Below are 19,894 nucleotides of genomic sequence, written 5' to 3' on the forward strand. Positions count from 1 at the left end.
CCAGGTCCTACATTCCTAGCTTCCTTGTGTGATTCTTATTTGTTATATTTTAACTAGTTTTATTTTATATATTATAATTTATATTATATACTTATAATTTATATATTACTAATTAAATTATAACTAGTATATCCTAATGAAAACAGTATAAAATTTGTAATAAGAGCACTCTTAATTCTGCTACTTGTATCTTATATGATTGTGGATAAGCTGTGGATTTTTTTTCCTTTTATTAAAGATTTTATTTGAGTTTTACAATTTTTCCCCAATCTTACTTCCCTCTCCCCACCCCCCACAGAAAGCAATTTGTCAGACTTTATTTTGTTTCCATGTTGTACATTGATCCAAATTGAGTGTGATAAGAGAGAAATCATATCCTTAAGGAAGAAACAAAAAGTATAAGAGATAACAAAATCAGACAATAAGATATCTGTTTTTTTTTTTCTAAATTAAAGGGAATGGTCCTTGAACTTTGTTCAAACTTCACGGTTCTTTATCTGGATACAGATGGTATTCTCCATTTCAGACAGCCCAAAATTGTCCCTGATTGTTGCACTAATGGAATGAGCAAGTCCATCAAGGTTGATCATCGCCCCCATGTTGCTGTTAGGGTGTACAGTGTTTTTCTGGTTCTGCTTATCTCATTCAGCATCAGTTCATTCAAATCCCTCCAGGCTTGCCTGAATTCCTGTCTCTCCTGGTTTCTACTAGAACAATAGTGTTCCATGACATACATATACCACAGTTTGATAAAGCTGTGGAATTTTTTCAGAGCTTCAGTAGAACAATCTGTAAAACAAAGTGACTCAAATATAGATAATAAATTCCTTGAGATTAAGGACTATATTCATTTATCACAGACTAACACAGTGTCTGGAACATGGGCTCTAAATTAATATTCATTGATTTATTCATCTAGAATAATCTCTAACATCAGATCCAGCTGGAAGTCCTTTCACTTATTCTATTTTCACCACTCTCCCCAAGAAAGGACAAATTATGGCAATATAAAAGAAAGACTTCTGCTTAGACAAGAACCAGGAGTTGAGAAATGGTACTAGAGAGTAGATAAAATTGAGAATCCTAACAGATTTTAGGGAGCACAGAAGAACTACTTAATCTAATCCCTTTATTTTACTGATGGGAACAAAGTAGGGAAATGACTTGTCCAAGGTAACATTTCTACTTAGATTTTAGTATGTTAGCATTCATTCAAGTCATAGAGAAAATTAAGCATCCTGCCTGCTCAAGATGAAAAATATGAAGATGGAGTCAGATTAAAAAGATTTATAATGAAAGACTGAAAAGTCACAGATTTTTTTTCCCTGAAGAGGCACACTCATCTTATATGTCTATAAAAGCTATTTGTAAAATAGATCTCTTACAGGTGATAAATTATATTCTAAAAATTTTTTTTGCTTTATAAATGGATTCACTGTAAGATCTCTTTCTTAGTTTCATGGTTTGTCACAGTCACAAAGGGTAATGTGAATCTAGCTGTTCCTGGCTCTGAGGCGAGCACTCTAACTACGGCACATTATTTATGTGACACTGAGGTTTACAAAAAGTTCATGAATGAAATAGGTGATGCATGGAGTCCATTTGGCAGTCCTCAGTGACTTGTACAAGACTTCCTAAGTACCTCTGATACTTGTTTTGTAAATTGAAGACCACTAATTACATGACAGAGGTAGAAGGAGTGTGGGTGTGGGTGGGAATGTCTAGAAAAATTTGAAACTAAAGTATTTCATTGCCTAGGTATCATTGCCAAATCATTGTTTGGAAGCAAACTAAAGAATCTCTGGAAATTATCATTTGAGCTTATTGGAAACTAAGATTTATTTTAAAAGAGCAGCTAGGTGACTCAATGGATGGAGCACTGGTTCTGAAATCAGAAAATTCTGAGATAAAACCAGACAAGTTACTTAATCCTGATTGACGCTAAAGAAAAAATTGATTGATATAAGAATTGGATTTGCACATAATGGTTATATTCTAAACATACCCACATTTAAAAATACTTCTTTTTGTGGTATTAAGTATTATGGGAGGTGAAACCTTTTAAGAGATTCAATAAGAGCCTGAATTTTTTTTTTTTTTGCAAGGCAATGGGGGGAGGGGGTTAAGTGGCTTGCCCAAAGGTCACACAGCTAGGTAATTATTAAGTGTCTGAGGCCGGATTTGAACTCAGGTACTCCTGACTCCAAGGCTGGTGCTCTATCTATCCACTGTGCCACCTAGCCGCCCCGAGCCTGGAATTTTTTTAACCTGATCTTTGATTTCGTCAGTTTAGGGAATTTGTAGTGAGGGAATCCCCTCTTCTAATGAAGGTCAGCATCTGCTCCAGAACTCAGAGGCTGAGTTGTCTTGAGTACTAGGGATTAAGTGAATTTCCTAGAGTTATATGGCCAGCATGAGAGACTGAGGACTTTTTCCCAGGACTTGATGAACCTTAGATCTGCTCTCAATCCTCTCTGCCACTTGTATGAGCATTTAGCCTGGTTAGCCTGGCAGATAGCAAGCACTTAATAAATGCTTATTGATTTACAGAGTTATAATCCAACTTTTGAACTATGGAAGGAAGGAGGATAAGCTAATAAAAACATCTGTCCATTATTCAGCTAAATTACATAATAGCAATTTATACAGAACAAATCAATATAATGTATCTATTCTAAAATAATAGAGATCTTGCCATAAAGGGATCATAGTATAATTTAATTTCTGTGAGAGTTTTACATGTAAACCTGTCAGGTTTTGCCTTCCTTTGTTTCTTCATTCCTTTCCTCCTTCCTCGTTAAAAACTTATTTCTCCTTGGGCTTAGATCCTTTTCTTCTTCTCTCATTTATTTTACAAGGATCTCCATATTCATAAAGAAAGCTAAGAAGTGTCAGTTGAAAAAAAGTTTCATTACTATTAAATAATGAGCTAGATGTTCCTGTGTAGCTGGTGGCGTTAATTTAATTTATAGTCATATCTCATATTGGCATCATCCAGCTCTGATGGCACACATGGATGGATCATCTATTGGCTATTTTTATATTCTATTCTGACTTCAGCTAGCATACTTGTGGGCTATATTCCGTTGTTGTAAGTTGGTAGATACTCAAGAAACATAAAATGGCTTGGACAGCACCCTTCTCCAAATCCCCATAATTAAATAAGAAACCTGATTTTTAAAAAAATCATAAGCTGTATTTCAAAGTCAAACATTGGGCCAATTATATGACAATAATAGTAAATTTATATAATGCTTTAATGTTTACAAACACTTTACATTTACTATCTCATTTGACCCTCACAACAACCCTGGGAGGTAGATGTTATTATTATCTTTATTTTCCAGGTGAGGAAACTGGGGCTGAGAATATTGAAGTGACTTACTCAGGGTCACACAGTTAGGAAGTGTCTAAGGAAGGATTGGAAACTCAGGTCTTTCTTACTGTAAGTGCAAGTCTCTCTCTACTTGGCCACTTAGCTGTCTCCCTTCCTCTATCTGTGGCTCTAGAGACTGAACTAATGTCCTTAGTGTAAGATTATAGGATTTAGGGTTGGCAGGGATGTTAGTGATCATTTTAGTCTAGGCCCCTCATTTTACAGTTAAGGAAAAGGGTTGGGTTTCAGTTGGCTCTCAGAATACCACGTATACCCACAATCATAGATAACTCTCCTGATTACATGAAGTGACTTAGCCAGATGGATCTGGAAGCCAAGTGGTATTCTAGGCAATGCTCACTGAAGTGGCCTTTAGCCAGGAAAGTGAATATCTGGAATGTGTTACTAAGGGAAGAAGTGAAATTATTTTTCTTGGAGGGCTTTAAAATTATGATTGATTCTCACCTTCCTAACATGGTTTTCTAAGTATTCCTGCCTGAGGAAAAAGGAATGGATTAAATGTGCTCTCTGAGTCTCGATGACTCCATGACCAGAAAATAAATTATGATTTCAAGAATGAACTGATACTACATTGATGAAAGCAAGTCTATTGCAATGAAATTAAAAAAAAAATCTAATAAAGCAATTGAACCAAAATTGTCAAGAAATTGTAATGAAAGGTTTTGGGTTTTTTTTTTTAACTTAATAAAGAAATTAGACCAGTATTCTCCGAGGTACCACAATGAGGCTACCCCTTTATTTTAGTGATAAAGAAATTGAGACCCAAGGAAGTTGAGCGATTTATCTAAGTAAATTGGTAGTAAGCATCACTGAATCCAGGTGCAGTGGAGAGAGTCCTGGGATCAGAATACTTATCTTTCTGAGTTCAAATCCAGATTCAGACGCTATGCGACCCTGGTTAAGTTATTTAACTCTGTTTGCCTCAGTTCTTCATCATAAAATTAGCTGAAGAGTGAAATGGCAAATCTGTCCAGTATTTTTGCCAAGAAAATCCCAAATTGGGTCATAAAGAGTTGAATATGACTAAACAGCAATAACAACCTTTGACTCTATAACCAGTGTTCTTCCCTCTGTATCACACTCAAGAAATTCCTTTCTTTTACTGATGAGGAACCTGAGTCCCAGAGAGTTTATGACTTAGGTAAGGACACACAGGTAGTGCATGGAGCGGGGATTCAAATCCACACTGGGGAAAAACAATTTATCTTGCTTGACCCAAAATCTTTTCCTGGACTAGCTAGAAAGGCTGCCCAGTTCTGAATGCTAGGGTTTTTTTTTTTTTTTTTTGCATCTTTTCTCCAGAAATCCACCTCTTTGTCTCACTAAAAAGGCTTTTCCATCACAAACATTGATTGTTATTTGTCCTTCATTTTTGAAGAAGATCATGATATCAGGGAGGTGATATCATGACAAGCTCATGAATTGGATTTGAATGAGGGGGATGTTATGCTAAGTCACCAGCCTCACTTTCTTCTCTGGAGCCATCAAGGTCTAGTGGCCAGATATGAATCAGGATGATTCAGGATGAATGGAGATGCCTCTTGATGGGAGGTAAAGTGTCTGAGGTCAGATTTGAACTCAGGTCTTTCTGGCTCTACCACTGTGCCATTTAGTTGCCCCCATGTAGCTGCTCCATCACAAACATAACAAAGGTACTGAAGAGGTTTTCCATTTTGTTCTCCAGCTCATTTTACAGATAAAAAAAAACTGAGACAAACAGGGTTAAGTAACTTGCTAGTAAGTGTCTGAAGCCACATTTGAACTCAAGTCTTTCTGACTCCAGACTTGATTCTAGAACCACTTAATAGCTCAGTGCCCTAAGAAATAGGGAGGAAAATATTGATGTATTCTAATATGTTAGAAATGTTATTTAATATTTTAATTGTTCCCTTGAACCTGTTTAAATCCCACCTCTTACATCTACTGTGACTCTAGATAATTACTTAACTTCCAAGTTCAATGGGAAATTTTTAAGTATTTAAGTTGCAAAGAAAGTACCATACTGTCAAGAGAGTTTTCTCACTTGGGAATTCCTTTCACCAATGAAATCACAGGAACAGTCTCTATCTCTTATCATTGTTCAATTGTATAATAAAGACTGGTTGCAGAGAAAATATGACATCACTGACCCAGCACCTGTAGAATCTGTGGTTTGGATTTTTTTTCCTACTAGTGAAGATGGCTTTATTTTCAAGCATTTGCCTTCTCAAGTCTGCTATGACCAAGGGTAGTGATCTATTTATAAATTAATATAGGATCATGATGGAATACTACTGAGCTATAAACAAATGATGAGCCCATTGATTGTGGAAAAACATGGAAGGGTTTGCATGAAATAACGAAGAGTGAAATGAGCAGAACCAAGATAACATTTACTCAGTTACAGAAATATTGTTTTAAGAACAACTTTGATGGACTAAGTTATTTTGACTGCTATAAATATACAAATAATCTAGAGAAAGAACTGATAAATAGAAGTATGTGTAAAAGGATTTTACATATTGACATACCTATCTATCTATCTATCTATCTATTTATCTATCTATCTATCTATCTATCTATCTATCATCTATGTAACTATCTATCTATCTATCTATCTATGTGTCTAATGGTAGTCATCTTTAGAGTGGAGGAGGAAGAAAAAAAGAAAGTTACCTGATAACTTTTTATATATTTAAAAAGAATAACACATTATAGATTTGCAGTTTCATCTGCAATCATCTTTAAAAAAGTTTTACTATATTATAGTTATGATTGTATTATTTCAGAAATTTAAAAAAATGTGTAGCAAGTTCATCTCCTGATTGAGAGATAATAGACAAAAATGCATAATAAAGTGCACATTTTTTGAAGCCAATATGGAGATTTGTTTTGCTTGACTATACATATTTGTTATAAGGGTTTTGTTTTGTTTTTCAGGGGGATCAGGAAAATATTGGCTGGAGAAAAAATTAATTCTTGATCATTTAAAAATAAACAAAATATCTAATATCAAAAATAAAACAAAACATCTAGCTACTCTCTATTCAAGACCAACTGGCAATAGGATTAAAAATTTTCTTTGCCTCACTAGCATCATGCTTTACCTAAATGGGCTAACAACTCTGTCATAAAGAGTTCTCTTTTTAAATAGCATTCCCATGGGGCAGCTAGGTGGCATAGTGGATAAAGCACCAGCCCTGGAGTCAGGAGTACCTGGGTTCAAATCCAGTCTCAGACACTTAATAATTACCTAGCTGTGTGGCCTTGGGCAAGCCACTCAACCCCGTTTGCCTCACAAAAACCTAAAAAAAAAATAATAAATAAATAGCATTCGTATGAGTTCAGCTGTCTGTTTAGAAAGAGTCCTACCATGACTTCACTTTTCCTTGATGACTATAACTGTCCTTACCATTTTTTTTTTTTATTTTTTGCTTTTGCAAGCTTACCAGAGAGCTAAAGGTAGATAGGGTTTCCCATATCCAACTGCAGAGTAGTAGCAGAGTATTAGGGGCACCTACCTGGGAATCTTCCAAATGTGAACAATCATTGCCCTCTGCTGGAATATATTTTTCACTGCTGTACTTAGTATTGAGGAAAAAAAGGAACAGGAAAGGCATCAATCATTAGGTTATTTTCATTTAGCAACTTCTGGCATCAGTGACTTTAATCATGTACTGATCATACCTAAATGTCTGGAGGTCAGCCTACTTAGCAGGAGAAGTTATGTGGTATAATGGATAGAATGACCAACTTTGGATTCAGAAAGTCTCTTGCTACTGACACATTGTTGGTGTTTGTCCTTTGTTCTCAAAGAAGACTGTGAAGTGGGAACTTTGGCTTTTTTTTAAGCTAAAATCTTTAATAGGTCTCAGTATGAATGAGGCACAATGCCCATTCAGTGATTAAGGCTAGGTAAGAAATGAGATAAAGATAGCTTCTTTTACCAAGTCAAAAAAAAAAAAAAACCCAACACAAAACAGTCTGGAAGGAGAAGACCTCCGGTTTCCTGGTCAAAACAGAAACAATTTCCATATACACTCACTCTGAGCCATCAGGACCCAAACAATGACTAAGTGGGACTTGGTTGGGACCTATTATTGGCCAATCAAGAAGAACCAGAGTGATTCTGGTTTAAGGCATGGTTGTCTTTTGGGCTTGTTGCCCTTCTTTCTTGAAAAAGACCATGACCTCAGGGACTATGACATGCAAGTGAGGCACTGCTGTGAAAAGTCAACAGCTCCACATTCTCCTCTGGAGCTAGTTTCTCTTCCAGAGTGGTCAGATATGGATCAGGGTTACTAACATAAACAAGGCAGCTAGTTGACTCAGTGGCCAGAGTCCTGGACCTGGAGTTTGAGTTCAAATCCAGCCTCAGACATTTACTAAACTGTGTGACCCTGGGCAAGTTACTTAATCTGTTTGCCTTAATCTACTGGAAATGGCAATCCACTCAAGGGGATTTGAGTATTTTTGCCAAGAAAACCCCATGGATAATGTTGGTGAGCTATGGTCTACCGGGTTATGAAGAATTGGATCCATCTAAACAAATAACACTTGACATATACAAGCAAATCATTTAACCAATCAATGTCCCCATGATAATAATTATGACAGGAAGTCATGACATGTCTTGGAGGAAAAAATCAAAAAACGAACACAAGCTCTGTTTCTGACCCCAACTCTTTCATCACCTGTAGGGCATTTTGAACTGCATGTCCCAAAGACACCTCAAATTTCACAAGTTCAAAACAGAACTCATTAGTTTCCCCCCAACCCACCATCTATCTGACATAGTCTATTGCTGCCATAGGCAAAGGCATCCTTTTGTTTCAAATATGAGTCCATCCATTTGATTTCCTTCTCCTTTTCAGCCCACATATTCACCCAGTTACCATTTCTTGTCTTTCCTCCCTCCAAAACTTCTCTCCTTTCAAACTCCTAATTACTTTTATAGCTATCACCTTAGTTCTGGCTCCCGTCGCCTCTCACTTGGACTATTGCAATAGTGGACTGATTTGTTTCCCCTACTCAGTTTTCTCTTCACTACAAATCTATCCCCTAACACAGCTGCCAAAGCAATTTGTCTCAAGTGCTGTCTGACTATTTCATACCCCTACTAATAACCTCAAGTGGCTCACTATTGCCTTTAGAATAAAAACCAACAACTCTTTTAGAACTTTTTAAGCCTTTCAGCAATCTGATTTCAACTCACCTTTCTATCCTCATTAGATATGATTCCCTTTCTCAATTGATGATCCAGGCAAACTGATTTCTTTGCTGTTCCTCATACACAAGTCATTCCTTTTTCTGTCCCTATTGGACCCTGGACTGTCTCTCAAGTTTGAAGTATCTTCCTCCTTATCACTACTTCTTAGAATCCCTTACCTCCTTTAGGAATCAGCTCAAGTCCACCTTATACATGAGACTTTCCCTGACTTCTCTTGAAGTTTCTTACAGAACACATATGAATGTATGTGTATATAGAAGTATGTATATAAAAACACATACATATATATTTATGTAAACATATACATATACATCCACATGCATGGACCCTTTAGATATTTATATATGTGTCAGTTGTCTCCCCAGATAGAATGTTAGCTCCTTGAGGACAGGAATAGTTTTTTTTCTTTGTATTCCTAGCATCTATTATAGTGCCTGGCATAGAGCAGTATTTAATTAATGCTTGTTGAATAATTAATTAATAGATAAAAATTACAGCCTTGTCATCATCAAAGGAAGGAGTCCTATCTATACTGGGAATTGAGAAATATTAATCCTGGATTGAAGGTCAAATTCCTAGCATAGTAGGAACACATGAACAATTTTTCTTTGTTGATGATAACCCAAGATTCTTCATTGTCCTCTAAAGAAATAAAATTAATTTGATATTTGTTTAAATATTCAAATATAGGTAAGTTTATGATCCTGAGGGTTCCTCCAACATAGCAAGATATGAGAATTGTTTTCAGACCATAGCATAAAATAATTGGGGGATCCTATTAGATAATGGCATAATTTTGGCCCGATTTCTCTGGTGTCAGTATTTGAGCCAAGGAAGAAGATATAATCACTATCAGATCAAATCAAATTATGTATTAGGTGAAGGATATAAGAAGAATACTAGTCAGGAATCAATGTTCATTCAGTATCAGCTATACCCCACACTCTCAGATTCCAGACTCTGGGGTGTGGAGTTCCACAGATGTCGGCATAGTATTTACCAACCTGCAGGTTGTTAAGCATTGATTTGGGATAGACTCTTCAGGCTGAAGAGCCCCAATAGGAGTGATTAGGAATGCAGGCTGTTTAAATGCAGTTTCAAATATGAGTCCACTTAAAAAAAAATTCCAAATATTGTAAGAATCAGCTTCTAGCATTAAGAAAGGTCCGAATGGGAATAAATGTTGCATCATGATCAACCAGGGGAAAGAATTAGAATTAGACCAATTCCATCAAGGGAATTGGGCAAATTGGAATAGTAGTTCTAGGAAACCTAGAGAGGACAGAATATCCAGGATGCCAAATGTCAAAAGCAGCATAAAGGTCAAGAAAAGCAAACGATGAGAAAAGGTCATTGGATTTAGCAATCAGGAGATCATTGGTAGCCATGAAACCAGCAGTTTCAGTCAAGTGGGGGGGATTAGAAGTCAGATTTCAGGGTGTTGAGATTTGTGTGGGATAAGAAGCGCAGTATTGATTTATCCCACTTGAGTTTATGTATAAGAAGGGAGTTATAGGACAAGACTTGAGAAGAAGCTAGAGGCAAGTGATAGGTTTTTTTTTTAAAGGATGGACAGATCCTTGTATATCTGTAGACATCAGGAAGGAGCCAAAGAGAAATTGAAGATTAAAAAGAGATAGGAAATGATTGAAGAGACAGCCTCTGGCAGAAGATGGGTTATGAAGGGATGGAAACAAGGGCACAAAAAAGGGGCTACTATTTGCAAGGAGAAGGGTCACCTCACCTTCATAAACTGGGTGAGGTGATAATTGATTGGGATCATGTGCTCTTCAGAGAATGAGGGATTTCTGAATGATGGACAATATTCTGGAAGTAGCAATAACCAACAATGAATAGGCTACAGTGTGTCCATATGTCATTAGAAAACATATTTCTAACTGGATAGTGTGCCTAGGAATGCCATTTCTACTGAGGGGAACCAGGTTTCTGTGATTACAGGCAGATTGAAAAAAAAGTGTAAAAGGAAGAAGTCCAATATGCAAGTAATTTTTCAACAGTAGAATGAGGTTACAGAAGGAAGAAAACAAGTATCAGGCACTGTACTAAGTCCTTTATAATTATTAACTCATTTGATTCTCACTGCAACCTTAGAAGTATGTCTTTTATCCCATATGATTGAGGAAACTGAGGCAAATTGTCCAAGTATCTAAGATTAGATTTAGGTGGCACTGGCTTTGAAGCCAGTTCACAATCGGACTCAGTCACTTATTATCTATATGACCTTGAGCAAGTCACTTACCCCTGTTTGCCCCAGTTTTCTAATTTGTAAAATGAGCTGGAGTAGGAAATGGAAAACCACTCCAGTATCACTGCCAAGAAAACATCAAATGGGGTCATGAAGAATTTAGACATCACTCAACAACTTTTTAATTTCAGAACCAGTTCTTTGTGTACTCTCTACTACTCAAATACCTTGAGAGCAAAGCAGACTCAAACCCAGAAGAGAGAGGACAGACCTGAATGGTGATGAGGGAATCCAAAAAGGGAAATTTTTGCTTACGCAGACTCCAGATTCATTTTACATGCCCCTATCTAGAAGGCTCTCAGCTAAACTTACCTTGTCCTTCCCCTCTCCAAAATATTGTACAAAGCTCTTTTTTTTTTTTAGGTTTTTTTTTCCAAGGCAAATGGGGTTAAGTGGCCTGCCCAAGGCCACACAGCTAGGTGTCTGAGACCGGATTTGAACCCAGGTACTCCTGACTCCAAGGCCAGTGCTTTATCCACTGTGCCACCTAGCCACCCCCACAAAACTCTTTAATCACTTCCAGATCCTATAGATGTGTATTGTATGTGTTGGGTATTGGGTCTGTTGAGAAGTATAAAGACTATGTACGTGTATCTTGACACAACTGTGACTGATTATATGTAATTTATAGGCAGTTGATGGTGAACTGGTTTTGATTTTTGAATCATAGGTTCATAGTTTTAGAGATGGAAGAAATTTTGGAAAGCCCATAGCGTGATACCCTTCATTTTACAGATGGGAAAACTGAGACTCATCCAAGGTCACACAGAAGTAAGTGACAGAGTACTGCTTCCTTTGTCTCTAAAACCAGGTATTTTCCCATTTTTGCCTCAATGCCTGCTTTGTAGTATCTGTATCATAATAGTAGGTGCTTGAAATGGATTGGTTGGTTTAAGGAAATGCTGTATAGTTAATATACATAGATGGCTTACCTAGTTATTGAATGGGAAAGGCAGCCTAGTGGGGTGGATAGAGAGATAGCCTCGGTCAAGAAGATGTGGGTTTGAGTCTCACTTGTCTCAGATCCTGGTTGTGTGACTCTGGGCAAGTTATTTAAACTCTCAGAGCCCTAGGCAACTCTGACACTATGAACTGTGGTGCAGGTGCTGAGTTGCTTTGGGTAATGGAGTTTCTTTTCTGACACTTTCCTATATCAGTGAAGTCACAGGTCTGATCAAACCATTTAAAAAAATGAATGTGAAAACAAGGATACAATAAAAGTGTAGCATTCCATTCTATAGTCCCTTCTGCTCTAATCCAACTAATTAGAGTCATTCGAATAAAGACATTTCAATGATTTTTTAAAATCATCACTACACAAAATAAAACTAAGAGCATGATCATAAGGTATATATTTAGCTTGGGGAGGAGAGGATGTGTGTGTGTGGATTGTGTGGTTTTGCTCATTTAGGTTGTGTGTCTACATAGGTCTATCAGGATGTGGCTTATAGAAAGTCAAGAATAGTCTTCTCCCCACACCTTTCTCCAAAGGAGTGTTTAATACCTATCAGAAACGGAAGTGGAAAGTTGGAATCAGAGGCCCGTCTCTCTGTTCTCCTTAGAAAGTGGGTACTGGGTTAGGATTATATCTATCTCCTCCTTTAAATATTATTAGTCCAGGGAAATTAATTTTTAAATTCCAGTTGAATTCTTGATTTTATTTCCTTAATGGTAAAAACATTGCCGATATTTATACACACACATACATACATAATATATATATATATATATATATAGACACACCATTGCTTGTATATATAGATGTCATGTCTAGTGACATCTACTGTGAATAAACTAATTTATCAAACAAATAGCAAATAGAAATTAGAGAAAACTTGTATAGGAAAATATATGCCATATAAGTCTGGGAGTGATCTATCGTGTGTGTGTGTGTGTGTGTGTGTGTGTGTGTGTGTGTGTGTGTGTGTGTATGTATGTGAGAGAGAGAGAGAGAGAGAGAGAGAGAGAGAGAGAGAGAGAGAGAGAGAGTCCTTTCAAGGGAAATTTCCCTGAAATGTCTAGGGTAGCAAACTGGGGATATGAAAGTGATTGCCAACTCCTCAAAATATTAGCATCTCATCTTTCTGTCCCTTTGGGTATCTAAAGAGAGAGACTGAAATGGCACATCTTCTCTCTCAAATCTGAAAACCAGAAGACTAGGGCTTCTCTCTTAAGTAACTCCACCTCCCATACAGGCAAAGACCTCTGAGCATTCAATCTCCATCAGTGAAAATGCTATTGGTCCTTTGAATCAAGAATTATATTGGGTTTTAAACAAGCCATATTTGGAGGATAGTGGGATAGTGGGAAAGTCTGACCTATTTTTCATAGAATAATGGATTTCGAATTGAAAGAAATCTTAGCAACCAAGTCCAACTCCTTCACTTTTACATATCAGGAAACTGAAAAACAAGTGATTTGTTAAAGTGACTTGCTCAGTCACCCAACTAGAGTCTAAGACCTAATCTGAACCCAGGTTTTCCTGGCTTTAAGACCAGTGTCCCTTCCACATCACCATGATGCTTCTCCAAACGGCCCTGTGTAGCTGGCAGGATTTGAACCAATTCCACTCCCACAGACCATCCCATACTTTTTGCTTTCCATTTTCAATTTCTTTTTTCTGATCCTGTTTACCTTTTGGGAAATCTTCCTAAGTATATATCCTAAGAACAAAATCCTTCTGTGAGTGGACTTAGCAATAAAGTCCAATTCAGTAAAGCATAACTCTATTAACACATTTATTCAAATCTGGGTCTTCTGCCACTTAATGTGTGTGCCTCCTTTTAAATCTTTGGGTTTTATCTATCAGCATGGAGCAATAGGAGAAAAATTCCAACCTAGATTTTAATCTTAAAGGCCCATTGGAAAAAACCTTAATGAATTTCCTCTCAATGCCCTTCCTAGATCATAATTGTTTAAAGATGGTAGATTTAGAATCGGAAATAAACAGTTCATTAAGGAGGCCTTATTCTTTCATTTCTAGCTTGTTATTCCCAGTCTTCTTCATGTCAGACTTATCATTCTTGTATATAATCATTTCTCAAAAAGCAAGTCTAGTGATTATTTCACCAAGTTCTCTATAACTGACCTTAAAAAAATAGAACCAAAAATTTATTTGTAAAAGAATGACAGAGATGGGATCCAGAAAGATGAGCTATTCATTAAAGTGCATCCATTTGTCTGAATTTTATGTTAGTGCTCCAAGGCAGCTGTCAGCATGTTAGGGGGGAGTATTTAAGCAGGATTATTGAAGATTTATGCAGCTGTAAAGATGGATAGTCTCTATGTAGAATCTCTCCTATTCACAGTGGCCAAATGTGATACTGAACAAAATAATGGCCAGAAAGAACATCACCAAGCTCCTAATGAGAAGTTGTTGACAGAAAAATTGCTCTCACATTCATCAAAAAGGCAATAAATGTCAAGAAAGGGACAGACTGGAGATACAGTAGCTCATAAATTCCTTCTTTCAGACTGCCCTAGGAGAATTTAAGGACAATACACCTGTCATGTTCTTCTCATAAATGATGGAGAACTTTCAGAAATCCAGGACAATTGGATGGAGAAGCAGTCACTTATTCATTCATCAAGCACTACGTCAAAGTGCTAGGTTCAAGTCTCACTTCTAATATACTGGTTGTATGAGACTAAGTCAGCCACTTAACCTATGAGGACCCCAGGAAAATTCTCTCCAATAACAAATTGTAGAGCAGGTGTGCACTGGTACACAGTTTCTTTGATGGAAGGTCCTTTTAACAAATGAAATCACAGATCTGATCCAAAATAATAATTATGTTAATTGGTGGGGATATAAAGACAATAAGAAAAGTCCCTATATTCAAGGAACTTATATTCGCTAGAAGAGTATTATGCAAAATATTTTTTTAATTTTTATTAAATATACAATATAATTTGAGGAACAAAGAGGGGGATCAAGAAAACCCCGTTTCCACCCCCATCTCCCTAGGAAGTGGCACACAGAAGGAATCTAAGGCTTTTAAAAAGTAATGTATTGTAGCCATTCAAAGATTTGGAGGAGGGGAATGGAGAACCAAGTTCAGGAAACAAGAGTTTGACTGGAATGGAGAATCTGAAGGGGGAATCATATGAACTGCTGGGAAAGAAGGCTACTGTGAAGGGCTTCTGTTCAAATGAGTTCATAAAGGCAATATAGGGAAGAGGTGACAAGCCCTGATAGCAGAGCCTGTTTAAGCATAATTTCAACCTGGAGTTGGCTGTGGGTTTGTAATAAAGGCTTCTGAGTGAGAATTCCATAACTGACTGGCCCTGTAATTTTAAAAATAACTAGTCAAAAAATGACTTGTCATACACTCTGGAATATGGTACATTCACATCATGTTATCATTAGTCAGTGAAATAAAAGTTTTGATCCTAAAGAGTAATTTCTAATTGAGGAATACAAGGGTTATGTAATATCTATAAACTCAAATGAAAATCATTGAAAAAATTTAGTCCAAAAAAAGAAAAAGAAAAAAATCTAGTCACCTCTGTCTTCTCTGAACTTTTAAACTCTTGGGCTAACTTACTGTCATCAATTAATTATATTTTATTAATTTTGCTATCTCTATCAGTAATTAATATATAATTCCAACATATAATTAATTCTATATTGCTGTGCAACAGTGCCTCTATTTTTGGAATTTTGGTGGAATTGTGACTTACAACTTAAATTATTTATTAGCAAATGAGATAGTACATGCAAAATGTTTTGCAAACCTTTAAGTTCTATAAATAGGTTAATGATTATTGATATGTTACAAATTTTGGTTTGTTTCCCCAATTTGCTTGCAAATGCTTTGAAGACAAAGTAGCTTGTCTTATAATTCTACATCCTTAATCCTCTCAGTTGGTGTGGTCTTGTCCATAAAGTTTATTTGCAACTGTCCTGAGGAGCTAATACCAGGCTCAGAAAAGGGAGCTAGCATTGACGAGGAAGAAGGTGAAGTGGAAAAATGTTGGGGAAGTAGAGAAGGAATGGATGAGCTAGAGATAACTCCCACAAGTGATGAGTATCATAGGATCAATGGATTTTGGACTTGAGATCTGGAAAGGGTATTTAGAAGCAACAAAGTCCCACTCTCTCATTTTACAGTTAAGAATACTGATACTGAGAGGGAAACTATTGGGGTTTTCCTAAGGAAGGATGTACTCCAATAAGACTTTGGCAAAGTTGAAAGTCATAAAGGTCCAAGTGTGAGAAACTATAACAGTGAAGCCCTTTCAGTGATAATTAAAGCATTCTTATAAGGATTTAGAGACTTTGAGGAAATCAACTGCATTTGAAAAGGCAGACAGAGACATATTCAAAATGTTCAAAAGACAAAAAAGTGTTTTAAAAAATCATACATTTCACTCACCTGGGGATTTGAGAATCCAAACATTCTCAGTTTAGTCACAAGATACACAATAGCAAATACATTTGACCTCTTTTTTTCTCTCTCCAATCAACTCTAAGGTTTTTTTGGGTGCCTCAGTGACTCTACTTGGGCATTTTGATATTGTCAGATATGATACCAGGTATAGATAAAATGCTTTTAAAACCCCCCTGAGTTTGTTGCCACTACAATGGAGCAATGATATCTGGGAACTATGGACTTCAGGCTCTTACACAGATACATTTACTAACTGTTGAAGGAATCAGGAAAAACTTTCACTAAGTTTTTGCTTTATCTATGCATCCTCAACAGAAAAAAAACACAAAACTGTGGACTGGGAACTTTTTGATTTAATTATGAGATGCAACTTGTGTGAAGGGAATGCCACATTAATCCACTGGTAGTAGGAGCTGTGCTAGTTTAGTGCTGAGAATCAGATAGGGGTGGCTGGGACAAGATTGCATTCATAGTCCCAGCTTTACTATTCCTACTTCTCTTTTTGCCCTACACCCAGCCTTCCCTCTTCTTGTTTTTTCTATAGGTATTGTTCAATCATTTTTCACTAGTGCTCAATTCAACATGATCCCATTTAGGGTTTTCTTGGCAAAGTTACTGTAGTGGTTTTGTCATATTCTTCTCCAGTTCATTTTTCACATGAGGAACTGACACCAATAGGGTTAATTGACTTATCCAGGGACACAATTAGTATCTGAGGTCAAATCTGAATTCACATTCTCCTGACTCCAGACCTGGTGCTCTATCCACTGTGAAACCTAGCCACCCCTTTTTTGACAGGTATCCCTGACTAATATTGTACATGCTAGAAGGCAACTAGCCCCAGGTTAACAAGGCTGGCCCTATAAAAAAGAGAGAAAGGTGTTCCTGCTATTTGAAATACAAAAAGCTTAGGGGAAATTTGTTTTAGAAACTATACTGCTGGTTCCTATACACTCTGGGGGCCTCCTTTCCTGACCTTATACTCTACTGATTTTAGGAAGGGGATATTTTATAACCTCCCCTCCCTCTTTTCCCCCATAAACTTTGTTCTTTCAATATTTTTATTAGGAAAATTGTTGTTTAAAGGGTTTTAAAGTTAGAGCACCTGCGGCTTTTTAAATCTGAAAACTGGAGGGAGCTAACCTGGGAGAATAAGTGGAGGATCAAGTTTTGTTCTTAGTAGAATGAAAGAATTTTTCAGTGTGGAGATTTCCAGCACCTCTGGCATCTTATCTCAGGGACATTATCAACTATTTCATGTTATTTCACATCTGAAGATGACTGGAATCAATTCACTCAATCTTATAAGACTACAAAAGGATTGTGCATCTTTCTTTTTAAAAAATACTTGCAGCCTTTCCTTAGATTTTTACTCATCCAAGTTCCTCCAAACTATGTAAAATTCCATACTTTGTAAAAGAACAGGGTCGATATTCAATGACCTTTCATCACATTTTATTATTCTGAATAACACTTCATTTTTATTATCTGTTTGTATGTCATATCCCATGTATTAGAATCTTTAAAATGAAATAAATTGCAGTCAGGCTAATTTCATCTTGGAAATTTCAAATTTCTGCTTTTTCAACAATGTCCTTAGTCTCTTAGGACAAGTCATTGTGCTTGATGATTAGAGGCAGATGTGGGGGTACAGAGAAGGGAAGAGAATGTCACAGTGAAACTTCTAAGGCCTCAACCCATAGGTTTTCATACAAGACACTGCAGATAATGAGAAAAATGTTTTCTCCAAAAGGGGTCATTATATAATCATTTGGGGGAGATTTGAGCTTTCTTGGGCTGGCTTCATTTCCTCTGAATACTTCCAGTGGTTCAAGCCTAAGAATGTGACCATATAGGCTTGCGCTTCTGGATAAAGGCCATGATTCCCTCCCGCCCATCCTGAGTGGCCAAATTGTCCACCATAGTTTGGGAGGTGAAATGGTAGGCAGTCTTCAGATCCTGTGCCAGCTGCTTGTAGAAGGTGGCCTTGCCCAAGGACACAACAGACCGACTCACTGAACAGATCTTTTGGGCTATTTTCATGGTCTCTTCCTCCAGCTTCTCTTCTGGAACCACTTTGCTGATCAACCCATGAAGTAATGCTTCCTGTGCTGTGATGGGTTCCCCAGTAAACAGCATTTCTAAGGCAACCTAAGGAGGAAGTCAAGTCAGGTTATTAAGGTATTTGGAAATCATAAACCTCAGTCACTCAAGCTTTCTGGTTTCCTTTTCCTTCCCCTTTCCCTGAGATTATATGTACTTTGATTCACTTACAACCCTGGACCAGATATGTAGAGGACAGGAAGGTGGTATGATAGATAAAGCGCCAGAGTCAGGAAGATATGAGTTTGAATCCTACTTCAGACACTCATTATATACTCTTTTTAAAAAATAATTTATTTAAGGCAATGGGATTAAGTGACATGCCAAAGGTCACATAGCTAGGCAATTATTAAATATCTGAGGCTGGATTTGAACCCAGGACCTCCTGATTCCAAGGTTGGTGCTCTATCTACTGCACCACCTAGCTGCCCATGATATACTCTTGGTTAAGTCATAATGCCTTCTTTTTAAGTTCTTATCTCTGAAATAGAAATAATAATGGGATTTACCCTAAAGGTTGCTCTAAGGTGATGTGATAGAATGGTGACATTGGCATCAAATAGATCTGAATGCAAACCCAACCTCAGATACTTACTAGCTGTGGGACACTGGGCACTTAACCTATGTATTCCTCAATATCTGCGAAATGAGGACAATTGCACCTGCCTCCTGAGTTATTGTGAGGTTTAAGTGAGATAATATTTATAAAGTGCTTTGCAAATCTTAACATACCATATAAATGTTAACTATGACTGGTATTATTATAAATTACTTGTCTGATCACAGGCAAGTCACTTCCTTTTTCTTTTCCTTAGTTTCCTTATCTGCAGGATGATAGGGTTGGCCTAGATGGCCATTTGAGGTCTTTTCCAATTCTATTTATTATATTATGATCAATTCATATTATAGAGAAACCTTGCATATCTCTCATTGTATGCAACATTCTGGTTATATGACCCATGGCAAATCACTTAACCCATCAGTACTCTAGGAAACTCTCTAAGTTGCAGAGAAGTTACTGACCTGTACTAGTGGAGAGTTTTTCCATCCTAATTCCTTCTGCTGGGAAAATCATGGGTCTAGTTCCTATCTTTATCCTATCCTCACTGTTGTTCCATCATTTTTCAGTTGTGTCTAGCTTCTCATGACCTCATTTTGGGATTTTCTTTGCCATTTCCTACTTTAACTTATTTTACATATGAGGAAATTGAGGCAAAAGTAAACCTGTGATTTGCTGAAGGTCACACAGTTAATGTTGTCAAATTTGAACTCAGGGTCCTCCTGATTTCAGGGCTAGTTATCCTCAACACAATACCCCAAATTCCAGGACAGAGAAGGTCTTTTCAAAAGAAAAGAAAACTCACAATGACCCAAGAAAAACCATTCTATCCTTTTTGCTCCTTCCACAGGAGTGATCATCTTTCTCCTAGTCAAAGTAGATCTGATCTGTCAAGTTCATATCCCTAGCCATAACCGATGGAATAAGACCCCCTAAACTGAGAGCTGAGGAACCAATCATCACATAC

General features: G+C 37.0%; 1 protein-coding gene across 1 annotated transcript in view; it reads right to left on the reverse strand.

Moving 5' to 3' along the window:
- Positions 1 to 17,672: 17,672 nt before the first annotated feature.
- The window catches only part of ECHDC3 (enoyl-CoA hydratase domain containing 3), a 48,771-nt gene continuing 46,549 nt past the window's right edge, over positions 17,673 to 19,894 (reverse strand). The window contains exon 3 of the mRNA XM_074194128.1: positions 17,673 to 18,416. Coding sequence (XP_074050229.1) covers positions 18,102 to 18,416 — 315 coding nt within the window. The 3' untranslated portion in view covers positions 17,673 to 18,101. The remainder of the gene's footprint in view (positions 18,417 to 19,894) is intronic.

This window comes from Macrotis lagotis, chromosome 7 (assembly GCF_037893015.1).
Source record: "Macrotis lagotis isolate mMagLag1 chromosome 7, bilby.v1.9.chrom.fasta, whole genome shotgun sequence".
Lineage (NCBI taxonomy): Eukaryota > Metazoa > Chordata > Mammalia > Peramelemorphia > Peramelidae > Macrotis > Macrotis lagotis.